The sequence below is a fragment of the Liolophura sinensis genome, chromosome 4 (assembly GCF_032854445.1).
Source record: "Liolophura sinensis isolate JHLJ2023 chromosome 4, CUHK_Ljap_v2, whole genome shotgun sequence".
Taxonomy (NCBI): domain Eukaryota; kingdom Metazoa; phylum Mollusca; class Polyplacophora; order Chitonida; family Chitonidae; genus Liolophura; species Liolophura sinensis.
This window is the reverse complement of record NC_088298.1, coordinates 20,323,047-20,341,465: the sequence shown is the minus strand read 5'-3', so window position 1 is coordinate 20,341,465 and position 18,419 is coordinate 20,323,047. Positions and strand designations below refer to the sequence as shown.

General features: G+C 38.9%; 1 protein-coding gene across 1 annotated transcript; it reads right to left on the bottom strand.

Moving 5' to 3' along the window:
* Positions 1 to 351: 351 nt before the first annotated feature.
* On the bottom strand, positions 352 to 18,069 carry LOC135464803 (solute carrier family 35 member F5-like). Its single transcript, XM_064742358.1, has 13 exons — positions 18,046 to 18,069; positions 16,298 to 16,443; positions 15,675 to 15,806; positions 14,094 to 14,153; positions 11,519 to 11,585; positions 10,688 to 10,744; positions 9,256 to 9,392; positions 8,453 to 8,622; positions 7,070 to 7,239; positions 6,502 to 6,661; positions 4,348 to 4,438; positions 3,143 to 3,297; positions 352 to 592 (listed from the first exon to the last, which is right to left on the bottom strand). Exons 2-13 carry the CDS (start codon positions 16,400 to 16,402, stop codon positions 508 to 510), a joined length of 1,389 nt encoding a protein of 462 aa, XP_064598428.1. The 5' UTR covers positions 16,403 to 16,443; positions 18,046 to 18,069; the 3' UTR covers positions 352 to 507.
* Positions 18,070 to 18,419: the final 350 nt, after the last annotated feature.

The window sequence follows — 18,419 nt, the reverse complement described above, 5'->3', positions numbered from 1 at the left end:
GCCAAGGTGTCGCCAAAGAGCTTGACAGAAAGAATCGGCACAATTAAAGGCACAATCTTTTCATATACATCTTTGTAGGGTAGGAATGGCTGACCACAAATTACGAATCTAGCTAAGAAAATATTTCTTTCAAAATGAGCCAAGAACAAAACCATACTAACATAAGACAATTAACTACCTTTTGTGTTTTTCATAACTAATTTCTCAATTTTTTTTGTAAGGGCAGGGGAAGAGGTGTTTTGATTCTGGTCAAAATTGATGAAAGCCAACATGTGAACACACTATCTTCTTGAAAAATACTGCTCAAAAATGTTTAACAAAAAACAAAAAAAAACAAAAAAAAAAAAAAAAAACTAATAAAGACTGACTCACAAAGGTTACCAGGTAGTGTCAGAACAATGAACAGGGTCTTTGCTACCATAGACAAGAGTATTAGGAGCACAAGTTTTCTAGAGCATTTCCCTTGACAGCCAGTGTAGCCATGGTTACAGCTGCTGTGGAACAGTCTCATGTGGTATGGAGGCTTCCGTCTGTGCTGTCTACACCAATCAGACTCTCCGACTGCTCACGGTCCAATTCCCAGACATGGACCCTGTACAAACCCAAACAAACAACAATGTTAGATATATATTTTGATTATGGTGGTGTTGTTGTTGTTTCCAAATTGCATACTGCTTCATCCATAGCGTGACGCGTTTGCTTTCTTGCTATTTCAAACATCATTTGATTTGATACCATCTATTTGATGACAAAATTGTATCTTAAACAATAGTTTTCAAGCATAACTAATTACTCATTTGATCGGTGCTGATTACTATACTTAAGAACATTTCATTCAAGGATATTGGTCAGGTGTGAGTATCAAATTTTTTGTTGAGGAATTTCAGTCGTGTGGATATGACTGGTTTACTCACCTGGGTAAAGTTTCTAGACGACAATCACGATGTAGCAGTTTTTTGTTGGGAATTTCAGTCGTGTGGATATGACTGGTTTACTCACCTGGGTAAAGTTACCAGACGACAATCACGATGAAGCAGTTTTTTGTTGAGGAATTTCAGTCGTGTGGATATGACTGGTTTACTCACCTGGGTAAAGTTTCTAGACGACAATCACGATGTAGCAGTTTTTTGTTGGGAATTTCAGTCGTGTGGATGTGACTGGTTTACTCACCTGGGTAAAGTTTCTAGACGACAATCACGATGTAGCAGTTTTTTGTTGAGGAATTTCAGTCGTGTGGATATGACTGGTTTACTCACCTGGGTAAAGTTTCTAGACGACAATCACGATGTAGCAGTTTTTTGTTGAGGAATTTCAGTCGTGTGGATATGACTGATTTACTCACCTGGGTCAAGTTACTAGATGACAATCACGATGTAGCAGTTTTTTGTTGAGGAATTTCAGTCGTGTGGATATGACTGGTTTACTCACCTGGGTAAAGTTACCAGACGACAATCACGATGTAGCAGTTTTTTGTTGAGGAATTTCAGTCGTGTGGATATGACTGGTTTACTCACCTGGGTAAAGTTTCTAGACGACAATCATGATGTAGCAGTTTTTTGTTGGGAATTTCAGTCATGTGGATGTGACTGGTTTACTCACCTGGGTAAAGTTACCAGACGACAAACACAATGTAGCAGTTTTTTGTTGAGGAATTTCAGTCGTGTGGATATGACTGATTTACTCATCTGGGTAAAGTTACCAGACGACAATCACGATGTAGCAGTTTATTGTTGAGGAATTTCAGTCGTGTGGATATGACTGATTTACTCACCTGAGTAAAGTTTCTAGACGACAATCACGATGTAGCAGTTTTTTGTTGAGGAATTTCAGTCCTGTGGATATGACTGGTTTACTCACCTGGGTAAAGTTTCTGGACAATCACGATGTAGCAGTTTTTTGTTGAGGAATTTCAGTCGTGTGGATGTGACTGGTTTACTCACCTGGGTAAAGTTTCTGGACAACAATCACGATGTAGCAGTTTTTTGTTGAGGAATTTCAGTCGTGTGGATATGACTGGTTTACTCACCTGGGTAAAGTTTCTGGACAACAATCACAATGTAGCAGTTTTTTGTTGAGGAATTTCAGTCGTGTGGATATGACTGGTTTACTCACCTGGGTAAAGTTTCTAGACGACAATCACGATGTAGCAGTTTTTTGTTGGGAATTTCAGTCGTGTGGATATGACTGGTTTACTCACCTGGGTAAAGTTTCTAGACGACAATCACGATGTAGCAGTTTTTTGTTGAGGAATTTCAGTCGTGTGGATATGACTGGTTTACTCACCTGAGTAAAGTTTCTAGACGACAATCACGATGTAGCAGTTTTTTGTTGAGGAATTTCAGTCGTGTGGATATGACTGGTTTACTCACCTGGGTAAAGTTTCTAGACGACAATCACGATGTAGCAGGTTTTTGTTGAGGAATTTCAGTCATGTGGATATGACTGCTTTACTCACCTGGGTAAAGTTTCTAGACGACAATCACGATGTAGCAGTTTTTTGTTGAGGAATTTCAGTCGTGTGGATATGACTGATTTACTCACCTGAGTAAAGTTTCTAGACGACAATCACGATGTAGCAGTTTTTTGTTGAGGAATTTCAGTCGTGTGGATATGACTGGTTTACTCACCTGGGTAAAGTTTCTAGACGACAATCACGATGTAGCAGTTTTTTGTTGAGGAATTTCAGTCATGTGGATATGACTGGTTTACTCACCTGGGTAAAGTTTCTGGACGACAATCACGATGTAGCAGTTTTTTGTTGAGGAATTTCAGTCGTGTGGATATGACTGGTTTACTCACCTGGGTAAAGTTTCTAGACGACAATCACGATGTAGCAGTTTTTTGTTGAGGAATTTCAGTCGTGTGGATATGACTGCTTTACTCACCTGGGTAAAGTTTCTAGACGACAATCACGATGTAGCAGTTTTTTGTTGAGGAATTTCAGTCGTGTGGATATGACTGGTTTACTCACCTGGGTAAAGTTTCTAGACGACAATCACGATGTAGCAGTTTATTGTTGAGGAATTTCAGTCGTGTGGATATGACTGATTTACTCACCTGGGTAAAGTTTCTAGACGACAATCACGATGTAGCAGTTTTTTGTTGGGAATTTCAGTCGTGTGGATATGACTGGTTTACTCACCTGGGTAAAGTTACCAGACGACAAACACAATGTAGCAGTTTTTTCAGCGCTAACAACACAGGGTCCCATCCATCAAAATGTGATAAGAAGCTCACGGCAAAAAATGACAGGAAAATAGGAACACTGCCTACGTAAAACATCCACGAGTGGGCAACCTGTGCAACAACAACAAGAAGAAGGTAATTTAACTTCTCGAATTCATCTTCACACGACGATTAAAAGTATTATAATTTTCAGGTTTGAAATGGTCATAATTATCCGTGACCCTCTAATCTTAGCTTGCTCACAAAAGGTTTGATGATTTTCTGTGCCCTAAACTTTGGCAACAGAGTCGAAAACCAGCCATTCTGCCTAAGATTTAACATGCAAGGCGTTTCCTAGTAACTTGACGTCTATGCAATAACCAAAGCTGTGAACTTTTTAATGTTTTAGGATGACAAAACTCTGAGCCTCTAAACCCAAAATAAATAATTTCACTGAACAAACACGTTTGAGAAATTATTCATAATTAACTAATTTCTAAAATGCTGCAAGGTTTCTGTATTTACATATTTAATGGTTGTTTAACGCCATCCTTAAGAATGTGTCTTGATTACAATACTGGTCAGTTCCATGGATGAAGAATGCCCTTGGTCAGTCAGTGACAAGCTTAGCCACATGTGACATACAGATATACACACCATACTGGTGGTAGACAAGTGGTCTTTGAAAAACCCTAGGCTGTGCCAACTGCCAGATTAGAGTCACTGACCACTAACTGTCACACACAGTGAGAATCAAACTTCCTGTCCAAGGCCAGGTAGTTTCCTTAGGCCCTCCAGAACGAAAACAGATCATGTGACTATAGGTCATTTTCCAAAAACCCACATATTGAAAATGTTGACAGTAAACTTAGTGAGTGAGTGCTTGGGGTTTAACATGGTACTTAACAATTTTTCAGTCAAATGACAACGAAGCAATCCTTAGAGTGCATGTAATGTGCCTCCTTGTTGCAGGACGGATTTCCACCGCTCTTTTATCTAGTGCTGCTTCACTGAGACACCTTAATGAAGGCAAGTAAGCCACCCTGCCCAAGCCATTATGCTGATACCGGTCAACCAGTCGTCGCACTATCCCCCTTCATGCTGAATGCCAGGCGAGAAAGATATAACTTCCTCCTTCAAGGTCTTAGGTGTGACTCAACCCAGGATTGACAGTAAACTTACATTCTTCATGAAAACATCAGCGGCCATATTGAGAGGAATGGTTAAGCTTAGCCCCAAAGTGGCAACAAGTGACGTGGTCAGAAAACAGCCCCTGAAACATAAACCATAATACATCTGATTGATACATCAAGTTTTGGAGCCTAGTGGTTTATGTGCACGCGCAAAACAATGAACTTGCAGAATCTCTTTTGCCAATGCAGCTGATGTCAGTTCAAGCCCAGCTTATGTTTTCCTCTCCGGTCGTACTTGGGAAGTTCTGCCAGCAGCCTGCCTGTCTCTGCTCGGTATCCTCCCACCATAATGATGGCCGCCATCACATAAGTGAAATATTCTTTGGTAGATTCATTTATTTGTTTGATTTGTGTTTTATGCCGTACTCAAGAGTATTTCACTTACACGACAGCTAGCATTATGGTGGGTGGAAACCGGGGAGAGCCAGGGTGGAACCCACGACCACCCGCAGGTTCTTTGGTAGAGCTTAAAACTCCAATCAAATAAATAAATAAATAAATAAAAAAATACAGTACACGAAATTTCAATGGCTGAATAGCAAGTTCCCTCACTCACGCCCAGTCAAGATGTTAACACAACATATCTCATATAAAGGGAAGGAAACTCTGGAACAACCTTGTTGACTATTATTTTTCTTTCTAAGTGAGAAACTAATTAGAGTGTTAATACACCTACATGGGCACCAACATTATCAGCTGAAACACACAAATTAGACATGTATGCGTACATGTGGCTGGATCTTGAACTCTTCAGGGCCTGGAGGTAAAATTTCTATACAGGGTTATGCCTGGAAACTCACGACGTTCTAATATCTTCAGACTTATCATAATTTAGCGCATAGGGAAAATATTATATAATGCGTATGTTCCCTGCTGAAGTCCTAAACAACAACACAAGGCCTTTTACATACAGTTATTTGTTCAAGAAAAAAGGACAAAATATCTGAGTGTACCCAGCGCACGTCCGAAATGTCCCCACTGATTGCCTTGATACATGTAGCTCTCAGCCTACAAATGTACCATCTGGAAAAACTGCCTATTGCTTGTCCTTGTGGCTGTACATGTAGAACAGATATATCTTCGGAGAATTCTGTCAAGTATGTATATTATACCTAAGCTGAAAACATAGACTTTATTATTTTAAAATCTGTGACTCTCAATGGCTTATGTCATGTATTTTTTTGTTTTTTGTTTTGTAGTATGTTGCCTATCCTTTAGTTGCCATTAGCTATTGTGACATAACCTACATACTCCATGGGGGCCTCCGTGGCTCAGTTGGTTAGCGCATTAGCGCAGCGTAATGACCAAGGAGTCACTCACCAATGCGGTGGCTGTGAGTTCAAGTCCAGCTCACGCTGGCTTCCTTTCCGGCCGTAAGTGGGTAGGTCTGCAGCAACCTGCGGATGATTGTGGGTTTCCCCCGGGCTCTACCCGGTTTCCTTCCACCATAATGCTGGCTGCCGTTGTATAAGTGAAATACTCTTGATTACGGTGTAAAACACCAATCAGATAAATAAATAAATTCATACTCCATGGGCATACTTCACTTGGCAAGGTCCCACTTCCCTTAATTTCATGCATCAAAAACTAATCTTGCATTGTTATAGCTCCAGTTATGTAACAAGGGAGGTAATTCAGATGAGGCCCTAACGGTTCTGTCCCTCGAGCCTTGCAATAAAATGTTAAAAATTAAAATTCACTGCTATTAGATTTTTGGCACAAAATCCATATTCATTAATCAAATAAAATATTCTATATTTACCAAACTTTAGCTCAAGTTCTCATATGTCAGTATAAATTATCTGAGAATTTCTTTTCTTCTAAATCGTACACTCGTGTAAGAATTTTTTTGATCTATTTATTGTTTAATTTTAAGGCAACTTCAAGGCAGCACTTGTAAATATCTATAAAGACTATAATTCTTCAACATTTTCATCCTCCTCTGTGACAAATATTTTCACAACATTCTCAGAGGACGTGTATGAGCTGCAGAGAAATAATCTATTGAAGCTTGCAGATTTAGTGACAAAAACAGATCATTTCAGCATCACTTCCATAATAACTGTAATCATATATTCCACAGAAAACAGAGCTTTAGTGGTCAAAAAAGGTTGACCATTTACAGTAGTCGTGTCTGACTCACCAGACCCAGAGTAATTCTGACACGACCATTCCCACCATGCCATTGACACAGACGTAAAGCCACTGTTGCTTGCTAGGCCACTGGAACTCTTCGGTCTTCGTGTAGTGGAGAATCAAAAAGCCTGGCCAGATTAGCAAGGCATTGAACAAGCCTACAAAACCTGCAGCAAAAGGAAAAAAAAAAAGATGTCAGATCTGGTGGAGCAATTTCAAAGACTTGTAACACAGAGGGGCTTGTCAGACTTTATTTTTTTATTTATTTGATTGGTGTTCTATTGGCCACCATCATATAAGTGAAATATTCTTGGGTATGGCATAAAACACCAATCAAATAAATCACAAATTAACTTAGGTATATCAATCTTATCAAAAAACATATATCAATCTTACCAAAATACATAGGTATATCAATCTTAATCTTACCAAAATACATGGGTATATCAATCTTTTATCAATCTTACCAAAATACACAGGTATATCAATCTTAACAAAATACATGGGTATATCAATCTTATCAAAATACAAAGGTATATCAATCTTAACAAAATACATAGGTATATCAATCTTACCAAAAAACATAGGTATATCAATCTTGTCTTCATGGTCGACCTTCCTCCTGAGAACAACCAAGTAAAACGCGTACAACATGGCCCCTAGCAGCGCCCAGAGAGCGCCCACGGGGATATCCAGCTCACTGAACTGCTTGTCTGATAGACTGACCAGAATGACTCCTGCAATACTGTTGAGACAGAGAGAGAGAGAGCTATTGATTACTGCATTAAACAGGGACGCACTGAATGAACTCCCTTGATCTCAGCTGAGGTCAGGTGGAACCTCAGCATTTCTACAACTCTCAATGACTGATGTCATCTTTTTATACATTCTGTCCCCAAGAAAACGCTGGCCATTTTCGTAACGTAACTCATATAGGGGTTCACTGGCCTACTTTAATAGACGAGGTCCCATGGGGTTTCAGTTTTACATCTCAAAAAGTAATCTTGCATAATGTCCCAGCTGCTGTCGTGAGACAAGGGAGATAATCCAGAAGCACACTGCAGCTGGTATGTGGATTATATATCTGCTTGTTATTTACATGTGCAAGTATTGATTGTCGTTTTACGCTGTACTTAAGAATATTTACAGCTGCCAGCACTATGGTGCGAGAAGACCGTGCATGGAAGCGTGGGAACGAGTGAATGAATGCCTGGGATGCAAGGTAATATGTTACAATGTTTCAGTCATATGACGAGAAGGAGTCATTAGGTGTTTGTACATATACTGTGTCTTCTTGTGGCAGGGCAAGCCCATGCAGCCAAAGTCCTGCCACACTGAAGTATCATGCTGAGGACACCAGACATGACACCCTACCCAGTAACATTATACTGACACAGGGCCAAACAGCCCTACCTCCTTGCTCTAATCTCTCAAGTGCTGAGCGCCAAGAGAAGCAGCGACAAATGCCATTTTCAAAGTCTTTGGTATGACCCGACCTGGGTTTGATCCCAGGTCTCCGGAGTTCTGGAAGTGTGGGATTAAAAACATACTAAAGCATGAACACAAATGAACACCAAATTCTGTAGATCACCTGAAGTTAAGCAATTGTCCACACATTATGCTTCATTCTGATTGGATTCATCCACCTTTTGGAACCACAGTTTTTCTGTGTAGTCTGACTCACTCCTTTGTCCATCTTTTGGAACCATTTAAAGAGTTTTTCTGTGTAGTCTGACTCACTCCTTTGTCCACCTTTTGGGGCCATCTAGGATTTCTTTTTTTTGTGAAGTTCGATTTACTTCTTCGCCCACTTTCTGAAGTTTTTTGTGAAGTTATCGGTATGATTAATTTCTTTATCAGAGAGACTTCAGCACTGACATCAGAGTACCATTTCAAGGCCTTTATGTGCTTCTGAAAGTACACTGTTACATAACAAACTTTAGGTTGTGTATGCTTACCTAACCAACACTGCTACCAGCTTGGACAATGTGAATTTGTCCGCATTGGATGTTGGGTAAATGGCTGCCAGGATAAGCGTAAAAAACCCTGACGTGGATGAAAGCACATTGACCATGCCCGCCTGGGAATCGTGAAGCGCCTCCTGGTAGGCAAGGTTTGCGAAAAACCACTGGAGAAAGAACAATGTGAATAATGGCAATTTTTTCTGGGAAATCTGGTTAAAAAACTTTCTTATTTGATTGTTATTAAACGGCAGATGTTTATGGAAATCAACTTCTTCTAGCATTTTTCCCTGATACATGTACCATAGCAGTCACTACTATCATTATGGAAGAAACCTTATTGTCTGGTTTAATACCTAAGGCCTCTGAGAATTATTGACAAAGTTTCCCATCATGCTCATGTGTGACATGCAAACTTCCAGGTCATAAATGACGAAAGACAAGTGACTATTAGCATATGTAGGACAATGCAAATGACCCTCTTACTGTCACCAAGGTCCTACAAACAGTGGGAGTGGGGAAATAAAAAAATTCAATACACTCTAGCTGAACCTGCCAGTGATGGATTTGAACACCTGACCTGTAGAGACAAGAGTCAAAATTAACTACTTACAAAGGTCCTCAACTTTTAAAAAAGTAAATAATAATAATATAATTTGACTTCAAATTTTCACTCCATAGAAAGGAGGTGAAAAACAGTCAGCACCAACCAAGCCAGAGCAATTCCTTGGATATTTATGGAAGTGTATATAGAACTTTGCACCACTGAAGAAAGAAACGAAAACAGCAAATGTTTTTACCAATATACAGAAGATAAAGCTGAGCTTGGCAACCTCCTTGACGCTGAGTTTGCTTAGCGATCTAAATCTAGCTTCCTCTGCCCGTAAAGACGCAGTGTAGGACAGTCGTGCTATCAACGCATCCTCCGCAAATTTGTCTGCAACATACAAAACCCACAGAATTGCCTTTTACAATCTATTGAAATCTGAACGTTGCTTAATTTTATACTCAAGAATTTTTCACTTACACAACAGCGGTCAATATTATGTGTGGAGGAAACCTGAGAGCCTGGGAGAAAACCAACCACCTTTGGCAAGATACTGACACACTTTCCTATATGCAATGTACAGATATGCACACAACAATTGTGTGAAAGGCAAGTTATCTTCAACAAATTTTAAACTGGGCAAAAAAGCGTAAATGATCCTCATTGGCTACTTTTTGTCACCAAGGCCCCGTAAGCACTGAGAGCAGGGTATCTGCAAATTTCCTTCCCAAGGTCAGTTTTGAACCAACTCCTCTACAACATAGCAACTTTAGCCAATATGTCAACGCACACATGAACATATTTCACTGAAACATTTCACCAAATTAATCCTAAGCCACGTTACACATGAAGTAACATAAAACTGTTGATTACATTTGATCATAATCATTGAAGCATCAAATTAATCCTAAGCCACGTTACACATGAAGTAACATAAAACTGTTCATTACATTTGATCATAATCATTGAAGCATCAAATTAATCCTAAGCCACGTTACACATGAAGTAACATAAAACTGTTGATTACATTTGATCATAATCATTGAAGCATCAAATTAATCCTCAGCCACGTTACACATGAAGTAACATAAAACTGTTGATTACATTTGATCATAATCATTGAAGCATCAAATTAATCCTCAGCCACGTTACACATGAAGTAACATAAAACTGTTGATTACATTTGATCATAATCATTGAAGCATCAAATAAATCCTAAGCCACGTTACACATGAAGTAACATAAAACTGTTGATTACATTTGATCATAATCATTGAAGCATCAAATTAATCCTCAGCCACGTTACACATGAAGTAACATAAAACTGTTGATTACATTTGATCATAATCATTGAAGCATCAACTATTTATATTTACTGATTTATCTGATTTGTGCTTATGCCACACTCCAGAATATTTCACTATACAATGGCAGCCAGCGTTATAGTGGGAAGAAACCCATGACCATCAGCAGGTTGGTGTGTCACCTTGGCAGACAGCAGGAGCTAGAAGAAGCCTGGATGAGCTGGGCTTGAACTCACAGCCACCACCTGGGCGAGAAGGTTCTGCCTCAACTGCCCCTCAACTGTTTATAAGAAAACACTGACGGAATGCGAAACTGAGGCTTGGCACCTGCTGGAAAGGCTTTATATTTACTCAAAGACTGATTATAACAAGACAACACACCTGGACACTGACGGACTTCGGACAGGTTGCTGAATCGCACTGATCTACTGTCCTCCACTGAAACAAAGAGAAACACTAATATACTTAATGCTTCTGCAGGTTGATATTATTTTTATACTTAAATGTTTGAATTTCTGTATTGTGAAATGCTATGAAACTTAATATTTACACTTCTGTAAATTAATTTGCAGAGTCAACTTGACTTTTAACTTTTGGGTTAGCCTTTTCTTTGAAAGTATCAGCCCTGGAAGCTATACTCTTGGTTCAGCTTCTGGCTGGTTTCAACTTTACTCCTGGCTCAGACTGTTTGTTTGTATGTTTGTTTGCCTGTACGTATGTATGTATATATGTGGTTTATGTACGTATGTATGTGGTTTATGTATATATGTATGTATGTATGTATGTATGTAGGGTTGGGATTTAACATCTTAGTTAACAATTTTTCAGCCACATGACGACGAGACATAAGAAGTCTGTCTGTATACTATGTCTTCCAGTGGCAGTGCCAGTCACTGGGCAGCTGTTGCCACTGAAGTATCACACCGAAGACACACTTTGTGCAATCTATCATCACCTGAATATTTACCGCAACAAACCCCTGAAATTTCACCCATGACTAAGTCAAACATTTTGCCAGATTCCGAGGATTCTGTTGATCTTAGAAAGTTGTTTTCATATTTGTTTACGAGGTAGAGTCAAATCCTACTGGAAAATGTAACTTTCAAAACACAAAATAATGTATTAAGGTTGTTAGTAGCCTGTAAAAATTTTTTAACTTTTTGGCCAAATTTTAGGTTATTAACAGTACTCTTGGATCTGCCTTTATTTTACCTGAGCCATCTTCAGACTCTGTACCACTCGTCTTCTCCACTTTGATCGGAACATAAATCGGTTCACTCTGATGAATACAAACATAGACAAGGTCAGTTGACCACATTTTGAATGAATGAATGAATGAACGAATGAATGAACACCTCGGGTTTAAAATCATACTTAACAAGTTTTCAGTCATAGGACATGATGAGGAGTCATTATGTGTTTGTACATATACTGTGTCTTCTTGTGGCAGGGTGAGCCCATGCTGCCAAAGTGCTGCCTCCACTGAAGTATCACGCCAAAGACACCAGACAAGACACCCCACCCAGTCACATATACTGACACCGAGCAAACCAGTCATGTTTCTTTGCTTTAACCTCTCAGTGCTCAGTGCCAAGTGAGGCAGCATCAACTACCATTTTTAAAGGATTTGTATGACCCGACCAGGGTTTGATCCCGGGTCTCCCAACTTTGAGGTGGATGTTCTAACCATTAGGCCACCGAAGCAGCCCGCTTCCACATTTTGAGTCTTGAGTTTATAATCAACATGGCTGAAAACAATCAGTGGCTACGTGACTTCATTTATTATGCTCTTGATCATGTTAAAAATTTTTGACAGCAAACGTAACAAGGGAGATAACTCCTCATATCGATGAATGCTTTAGATGGTAAAATGGTTGGTATTTATGATGGGGCAAGATTCAATTTATTTATTTGATTGCTGTTTTACGCCATATGCAACATTTGAACTTGCGAGGGATGAGAGCATGAAAATGGGATGAACTAGTGGTTGAACTAGTGGTTAAACTAGCAGCCTGGTTCATCATTCAGTAACTTTAAATGACTGACACGAGTTACTGTCGTCTACTTTCGCATGATCTGAGTTTACGGCAAAGGTAACAAAAGAGAGCGATTAGCTGCCTGTCGGTTTCATTACTCTGTATGTCACTTAGCAGCTCTGGTTGTTAATCCTCGCCACTTGGGTCATGTCTCCTGGCTAGTAGGCCTGCATGTTCATCTCTGAATATGTCTATGAATCAAGTAATTCCAATTTAGTATGTCAGTCTACACACAAATTTTGTTTTTTTACGGTCCCAACTGCGCTCATATTATATCGGGAACTTCATCAAAGACAGAAAACATTTTCTATGTGAGGTTTCCGAAAACGATTTACTTTTACCCTTTTCAGTAGCCCTGTGTGCGAGCCCGGCATATCGGATTTGTTTGAGTTGATATCACATTAGGAGTTTGCACAGCATCGTTACTGGCTTTATAAACAAAATGTTTTATGAGTTCCTGCATGTAGTTTGGCCCAGACATGACTTACGTGTCTTCAGCGACAGACAAGCTTATTGTTTTGCCTTTTGCCAGCAAAAATCATGTGATTGATAGGTAGACACGTGCAAATTTCAAGTCCAGTGATTGTAAGTGGCTTGTATCTACATGTAGATAAAACCGATCTGTATGACTAAAATTTCATCTGAGGGGACCTGATTAAATATTAAGTAAATTAAGTATTCATGTTCACGAAATATGGGAGGAAGTTGACTGTCCTTCAGATTACCCCAGAATGAATAAGAAATGCTTAGCTACAGCTGCATCTTCATCTCATTTGCTGGTAGGCTTAGTTTGTAAGTATGGGTTCGTGGTGTGCTAAATTCTGCTACAGCTTTGTATACAGAGAACACTGCAGTACAACAACAGATATTTGACACGAGACACCACATGCGTTAAGACACTGGGTCGTCATGCTTATTCCCCACAGAGATTATCTCTAACGATAATAAAACAGTCAAAAGATTGCGAAGTGCATGAACTAAAATTATTATTATTATTATTATTATTATGAGGAAAACATGAACTGTCAACTGACTTTTGGTGAACAGAGCTTGTTGATCACATTCCTGAACTGTCAATATAATCCCCTGACCACCCCTCATGCTCTCCCCAAGCGCTCAGTTAGTAACAACCACAACCAATGCAATGCATCCTGCGATACACTTTCTCAGTCTCAGGCTGAAACTTAAGGTCATTTAGCACTTCACTTGTTCATTGACCAGTTATGTGCCAGGTTTATTCTCAGTTAACTGACTGGCTTGTCAGTCTGTTCCCCACTGGTTTACACATGTACCTTGTTTGACTGGTTTGTAGATTACTGGTTTACCAGTCTGTTACCTGACTGGTTTATACATTATAGATCAGCTAGTTGAATGGTTCATTGGTCAATAAACTGTATCTTTGATTAGTGTAAATATAGTTAAAGATGAGTGAGTGAGTGCTTGGGGTTTAACGTCGTATAGTAAAAGATGAGTGAGTGAGTGCTTTGGGTTTAACATTGTACAGTAAAAGATGAGTGAGTGAGTGCTTGGGGTTTAACGTCGTATAGTAAAAGATGAGTGAGTGAGTGCTTGGGGTTTAGCATCATATAGTAAAAGATGAGTGAGTGAGTGCTTGCAGTTTAACGTCGTATAATAAAAGATGAAGGTAACTGGATAACAAACAAGACACACCATGTAATGTGATGAAAACAACGAATGAACAGTAACAATTGTCACATTGCAGAAATATTCAAGAATTTAATGAAACTCACCAGATAGCTTTCTGATTCTCCCCCGGAATCGATGTCTTCAACCTTATGTGGTGGAATCACCTGTAACACAAAGAATTAAATATAAAAAAAAACACATAATAAGAACACATTATCAACTTAATGCAGGAGTCTTAATTCTTCACCTCTGTTTAAACCAAAACTTAAATCTGAATTCCTGCAACAGATGTTTATTATCTAGCGTTAAATGTATTATATTATGTAGGATATATGGATCATGCACATTTCATTTTGTTTCGTTTTTCTTTAAAGCTAAAAAAAAAAAGCAGCCATCTCTCATCTGTACTGTATAATTCGCCATTACTGTCATTAGTATTAGTTAATAACTACGCTGGGACAAAGCAAGCTCTGTGGAGCATTATTCCCGCCAATATTGTCCTATACCAATATGCCCCTGTATGATATATATGGTACACAGGCGAATACAAAAAAAACAAAAAAATAATTCCATCGATTGTCTAAAGTCTGATCCATTTTGACTCTTTTTACAAGAAACTTATTTGACTTTATATACATTTGGAAAATGAGATATAATTACAATTTCATGTGTTGACCAAAGTCTGTGAGAAACAAACAAATCAGCATGAATTGTTCCACAGAAAAGAACTATCAATGACTTCTTGTACTTCAAATGTAAATTGATCAAATCAAGTTTTTTTTTTCTTCTTTCTTTTATACTAGAGAATATGCACATGTTAATGTCATAAGTCTTCTGTTCTTCGTTTTAAGTGGACAGACAGTTGGCTGAGCCTACAGATCTAGGGTCTGACACACGTAAAAATTTGAAAAACTCAACTGCTTTTTCAAAATGTGAAAACAAACATTTATAGTAAATACCAGGCTCATTCATACAAATAAGGTCACAGTCATAACTTCCTAGATCAAAGTTCAACTGCTTTGTAACAAATTGATCTCAGCACGGTCACACTAATATTGAACAGCTTGACTGGAATACATAGGTAAGACACTAGCCATGGTCAGCAGGGATCACATCCAATGGACAGCACATGCCAGGGCCCAATTAGTTACAGTATACAGACCAGTGCACTGTTTATCCTCTCATAAGTACAGCATAGGAAGGCTGCCAGTTTTAGTGTATGTCTTGCCTACTTGTGATAATTTGTGCTTACCATCTATCACACCTAACAGACACCAGTCATGACACTCTAACAAGCAACATGTATCACACCCAACAGGCACCAACCATGACACTCCAACAGACACTTGCCATGGCACTCCAACAGACACCATGGATCACACCCCAACAATCTACATGTATCACACCCAACAGACACCAGACATGACACTGACAGATTCCATGATCACAAGTATACACCCAACAGACACCAGATATAACACACCAACAGACACCGTGGATCACACCCCTACAATCAACATGTAGCACACCCAACAGACACCAGACATGGCACTCCAACAGATACTATGTATCACATTCCAACAATCACCAAGAATCACACCCAACAGACACCATACATGACACTCCAACAGATACCATATATACGAGTATCTATACTTTGCCTACTTTTGATTTACTGTGCTTACCAAAGCCCCTTTTCGACATTGTCTTCTCCACGGCCGCCATAACAAAAATCCAAGCAGGTACAACATGAACATTGTCGTCTTCAGGTAAGTTGTGAAGAATGGCTTGTCAAAGCTCACATCATTAAAGATGTACTGAAAAATATAAACACACAAAAAAAAATGTACTGCAACTTGCATGCAGGCACACATTACCACGAATCCATCAGAAATGTACAGCATGCAATAGGCTTCTAAGGAATTACCTCCCTTGCCTCACACCACCTAGCCACTATGACACATTTATTGTCAATTTTTTTATGACCTGCTAACGAATATTTCACTCATACAACGTCGGCTAGCATTATGTTGGGGAGGAACTGGACAGAACCCAGGGAAAACACTCAACCATCGGTAGGTTGAGGCCAGAATATTTGGGGGGGGGGGGCATCTTTTTCCCTTTCCCTTAAAACCATAATCTTCCCTTCAGAGTCAATTTTCAAGTATCCTTTAACGCTGATTCTGAATTTACAAAAACAACTTCCCTCACTTTAATTTTGAAAATGCAATTACGGGTAATGCATCTGCTTTCATTTGTTTGAAAAATGAAAGTGAAAATACCAGAGAAATAGTTTCTTGTGCTTTACCTGAGTCAGTTCTGAAGACACCACTCTCAACAAGTCCACAAAAAGCAGAACAACGATGCCAAGAATGAACCGTTGGACTTTGGAAAGGCCGGTTAGGCCTAGCATTGCATCACATCGCCAACACAAGACAGCAAAATCTGGCCAACCTAAGAAGTAACAGTAAAACACAGCAAAAATACATATGTTAATTTAATCAGCATATGTTAGATTAGCAAGTCATAAGGCAAGAGATATGATCCTTAAAATTGCAGGAGATTGAAGGGTGTTATAATATTCCTACATGTATACAAACACTTTATCATGTTTATGGAATAGATACTGATTTTACTAAGTATTACAATAACATTTGTCTAGTTCAGAACTGGATTGAGAAGGGACGGTGAAATCGTGTTTGACAATGGGATAAAAACATTTTTTTCCTGCTGAAAATTTGAAAATCTCTCAAACAATTTTTTGAGAAATGTCATAGTATGACTTTAATACTTTTAATAACTTTCTATTTTAAATCTGGCTTATGTATATTTGTGAAACGAAATTTAAGGGCGACGTCCACATCCTTATAAATGAATGAATAATCAAATCGTGATATAATTACACACTTCTACAAAACTGTGAGTAGGATTTTTATTATTACTGGACGTGGAGACATTACGACAAAGATTTGGCCAGCTAGAGGTAAGTGGAGATCTTATTTGCTCCGCAATCTGTGCCTCACCACATCAAGCGAACAACAGGGTCTCTGACTAGAGGTTGAGCAGCCATGATTATGGCCTATTCAAATATTTCTCAACCCAGTAGTCACTGCAGTTGGAACGGCATCCGATATTAATGCAAATCTGCGGATGGTCGTGGGTTTCCCCCGGGATCTGCCCAGTTTTCCCCCACCCCAATGCCAGCTGTCTTCGTATAAGTGACATAATCTTGAGTACGGCATAAAACACCAATCAAGTAAATAAATCAAAAAAAAAAAATATTAAAGCAAAGCATCATCTGTAATATGTTCCCTGACAAACAAAAACCTCAAATTATTCCATCAGAACTGAAATAGCACTTGTTACAATGGAGCAAAAACCATAGTGGAGTTTGCTCATTAAAAACCTGTTACAATAAGCTGAGTCAGCATATCAGGAGTCTTTTTTGTGTGTGTGTGTGATTTGAGTTCACACAGGTTTAAACAAGACAGCTCTCGCAAACTAATTCAACTAAAAGATGTGATTTTACGGTAGCTACTACCCACATACCCCAGCTTTGCAAGATGTATATTCAGTCTAACAAGTAAAATAAAATCTAAAAGCCTTTCAGCTGCATTAGTTTGCGAGAACCCCCACCCTGTCTCGTCAATATCTGCATGCACTCGTTGGGCTCCTGAAATGCCAACACGGATCATTACATTTTCAACCTTGCATAATTACTTCATAGCCATAGAAACGCTAGTGCCGCTGTACAACGTAACAGGACTATTTAAATGAAATGACAGTGCTCCTGTGTTGTATTGTTGCAATTAGTTGCTGCAATTATACATTTCCATTTGCCAATGACTCATACGTGATAGGCATCCGCATGCGTGCTTTGACAGTTATCTTCAATGTTGATGTCGTTGTTGTTGTCGACAATAATCTGTCGTCTGCCGTAATAAACTGTAAACACCACGACAAGCATGATCGGTGGAATTTACTGAAATCAGTTTGAAAAAGCAAATTTATAAGCAATACACAGGTTACACAAAGTAAAACGAGATAAGTATTCACCAATATTTTCCAATAACTTCTCGCTGGTGAAGCACCGACAGTCCCTGTCGTCACGAGTTACCTCCCACACACGTCCCGCCCTCTTTCGGGGTGCTGTTAAAATGCTTCCCTCTCTCTTCATCCAAAAAACCGACACTGTTACAATTTAATTCAATGTAATGTAGTTTACGATCCCATTCGGTTTTTACCCTATGGATCAGTAAAAACGGTCATTTGAATTATAAAAAAAAAATGGGGGTGGACTTTTATTTTTTAATTTAGTATAGGCCTAATGTGATGTCAGAATTCGAGAGGTCCTCAATGTCTCCTTAATAGCAGGATATAATTGTAGGGCCTAACTCAAATAAAAATAAATAAATTTTTAATAGATAATA

Excerpts from the sequence above, each read along its gene's own strand:
- LOC135464803 (XM_064742358.1), bottom strand. The coding sequence starts at position 16,402 with ATGCTAGGCCTAACCGGCCTTTCCAAAGTCCAACGGTTCATTCTTGGC. Across the intron at positions 9,393-10,687 it reads CGAAGTCCGTCAGTGTCCAG|ACAAATTTGCGGAGGATGCG; the intron begins GTGTGTTGTCTT and ends TGTATGTTGCAG. Across the intron at positions 593-3,142 it reads CGTCTGGTAACTTTACCCAG|GGTCCATGTCTGGGAATTGG; the intron begins GTGAGTAAACCA and ends GGGTTTGTACAG.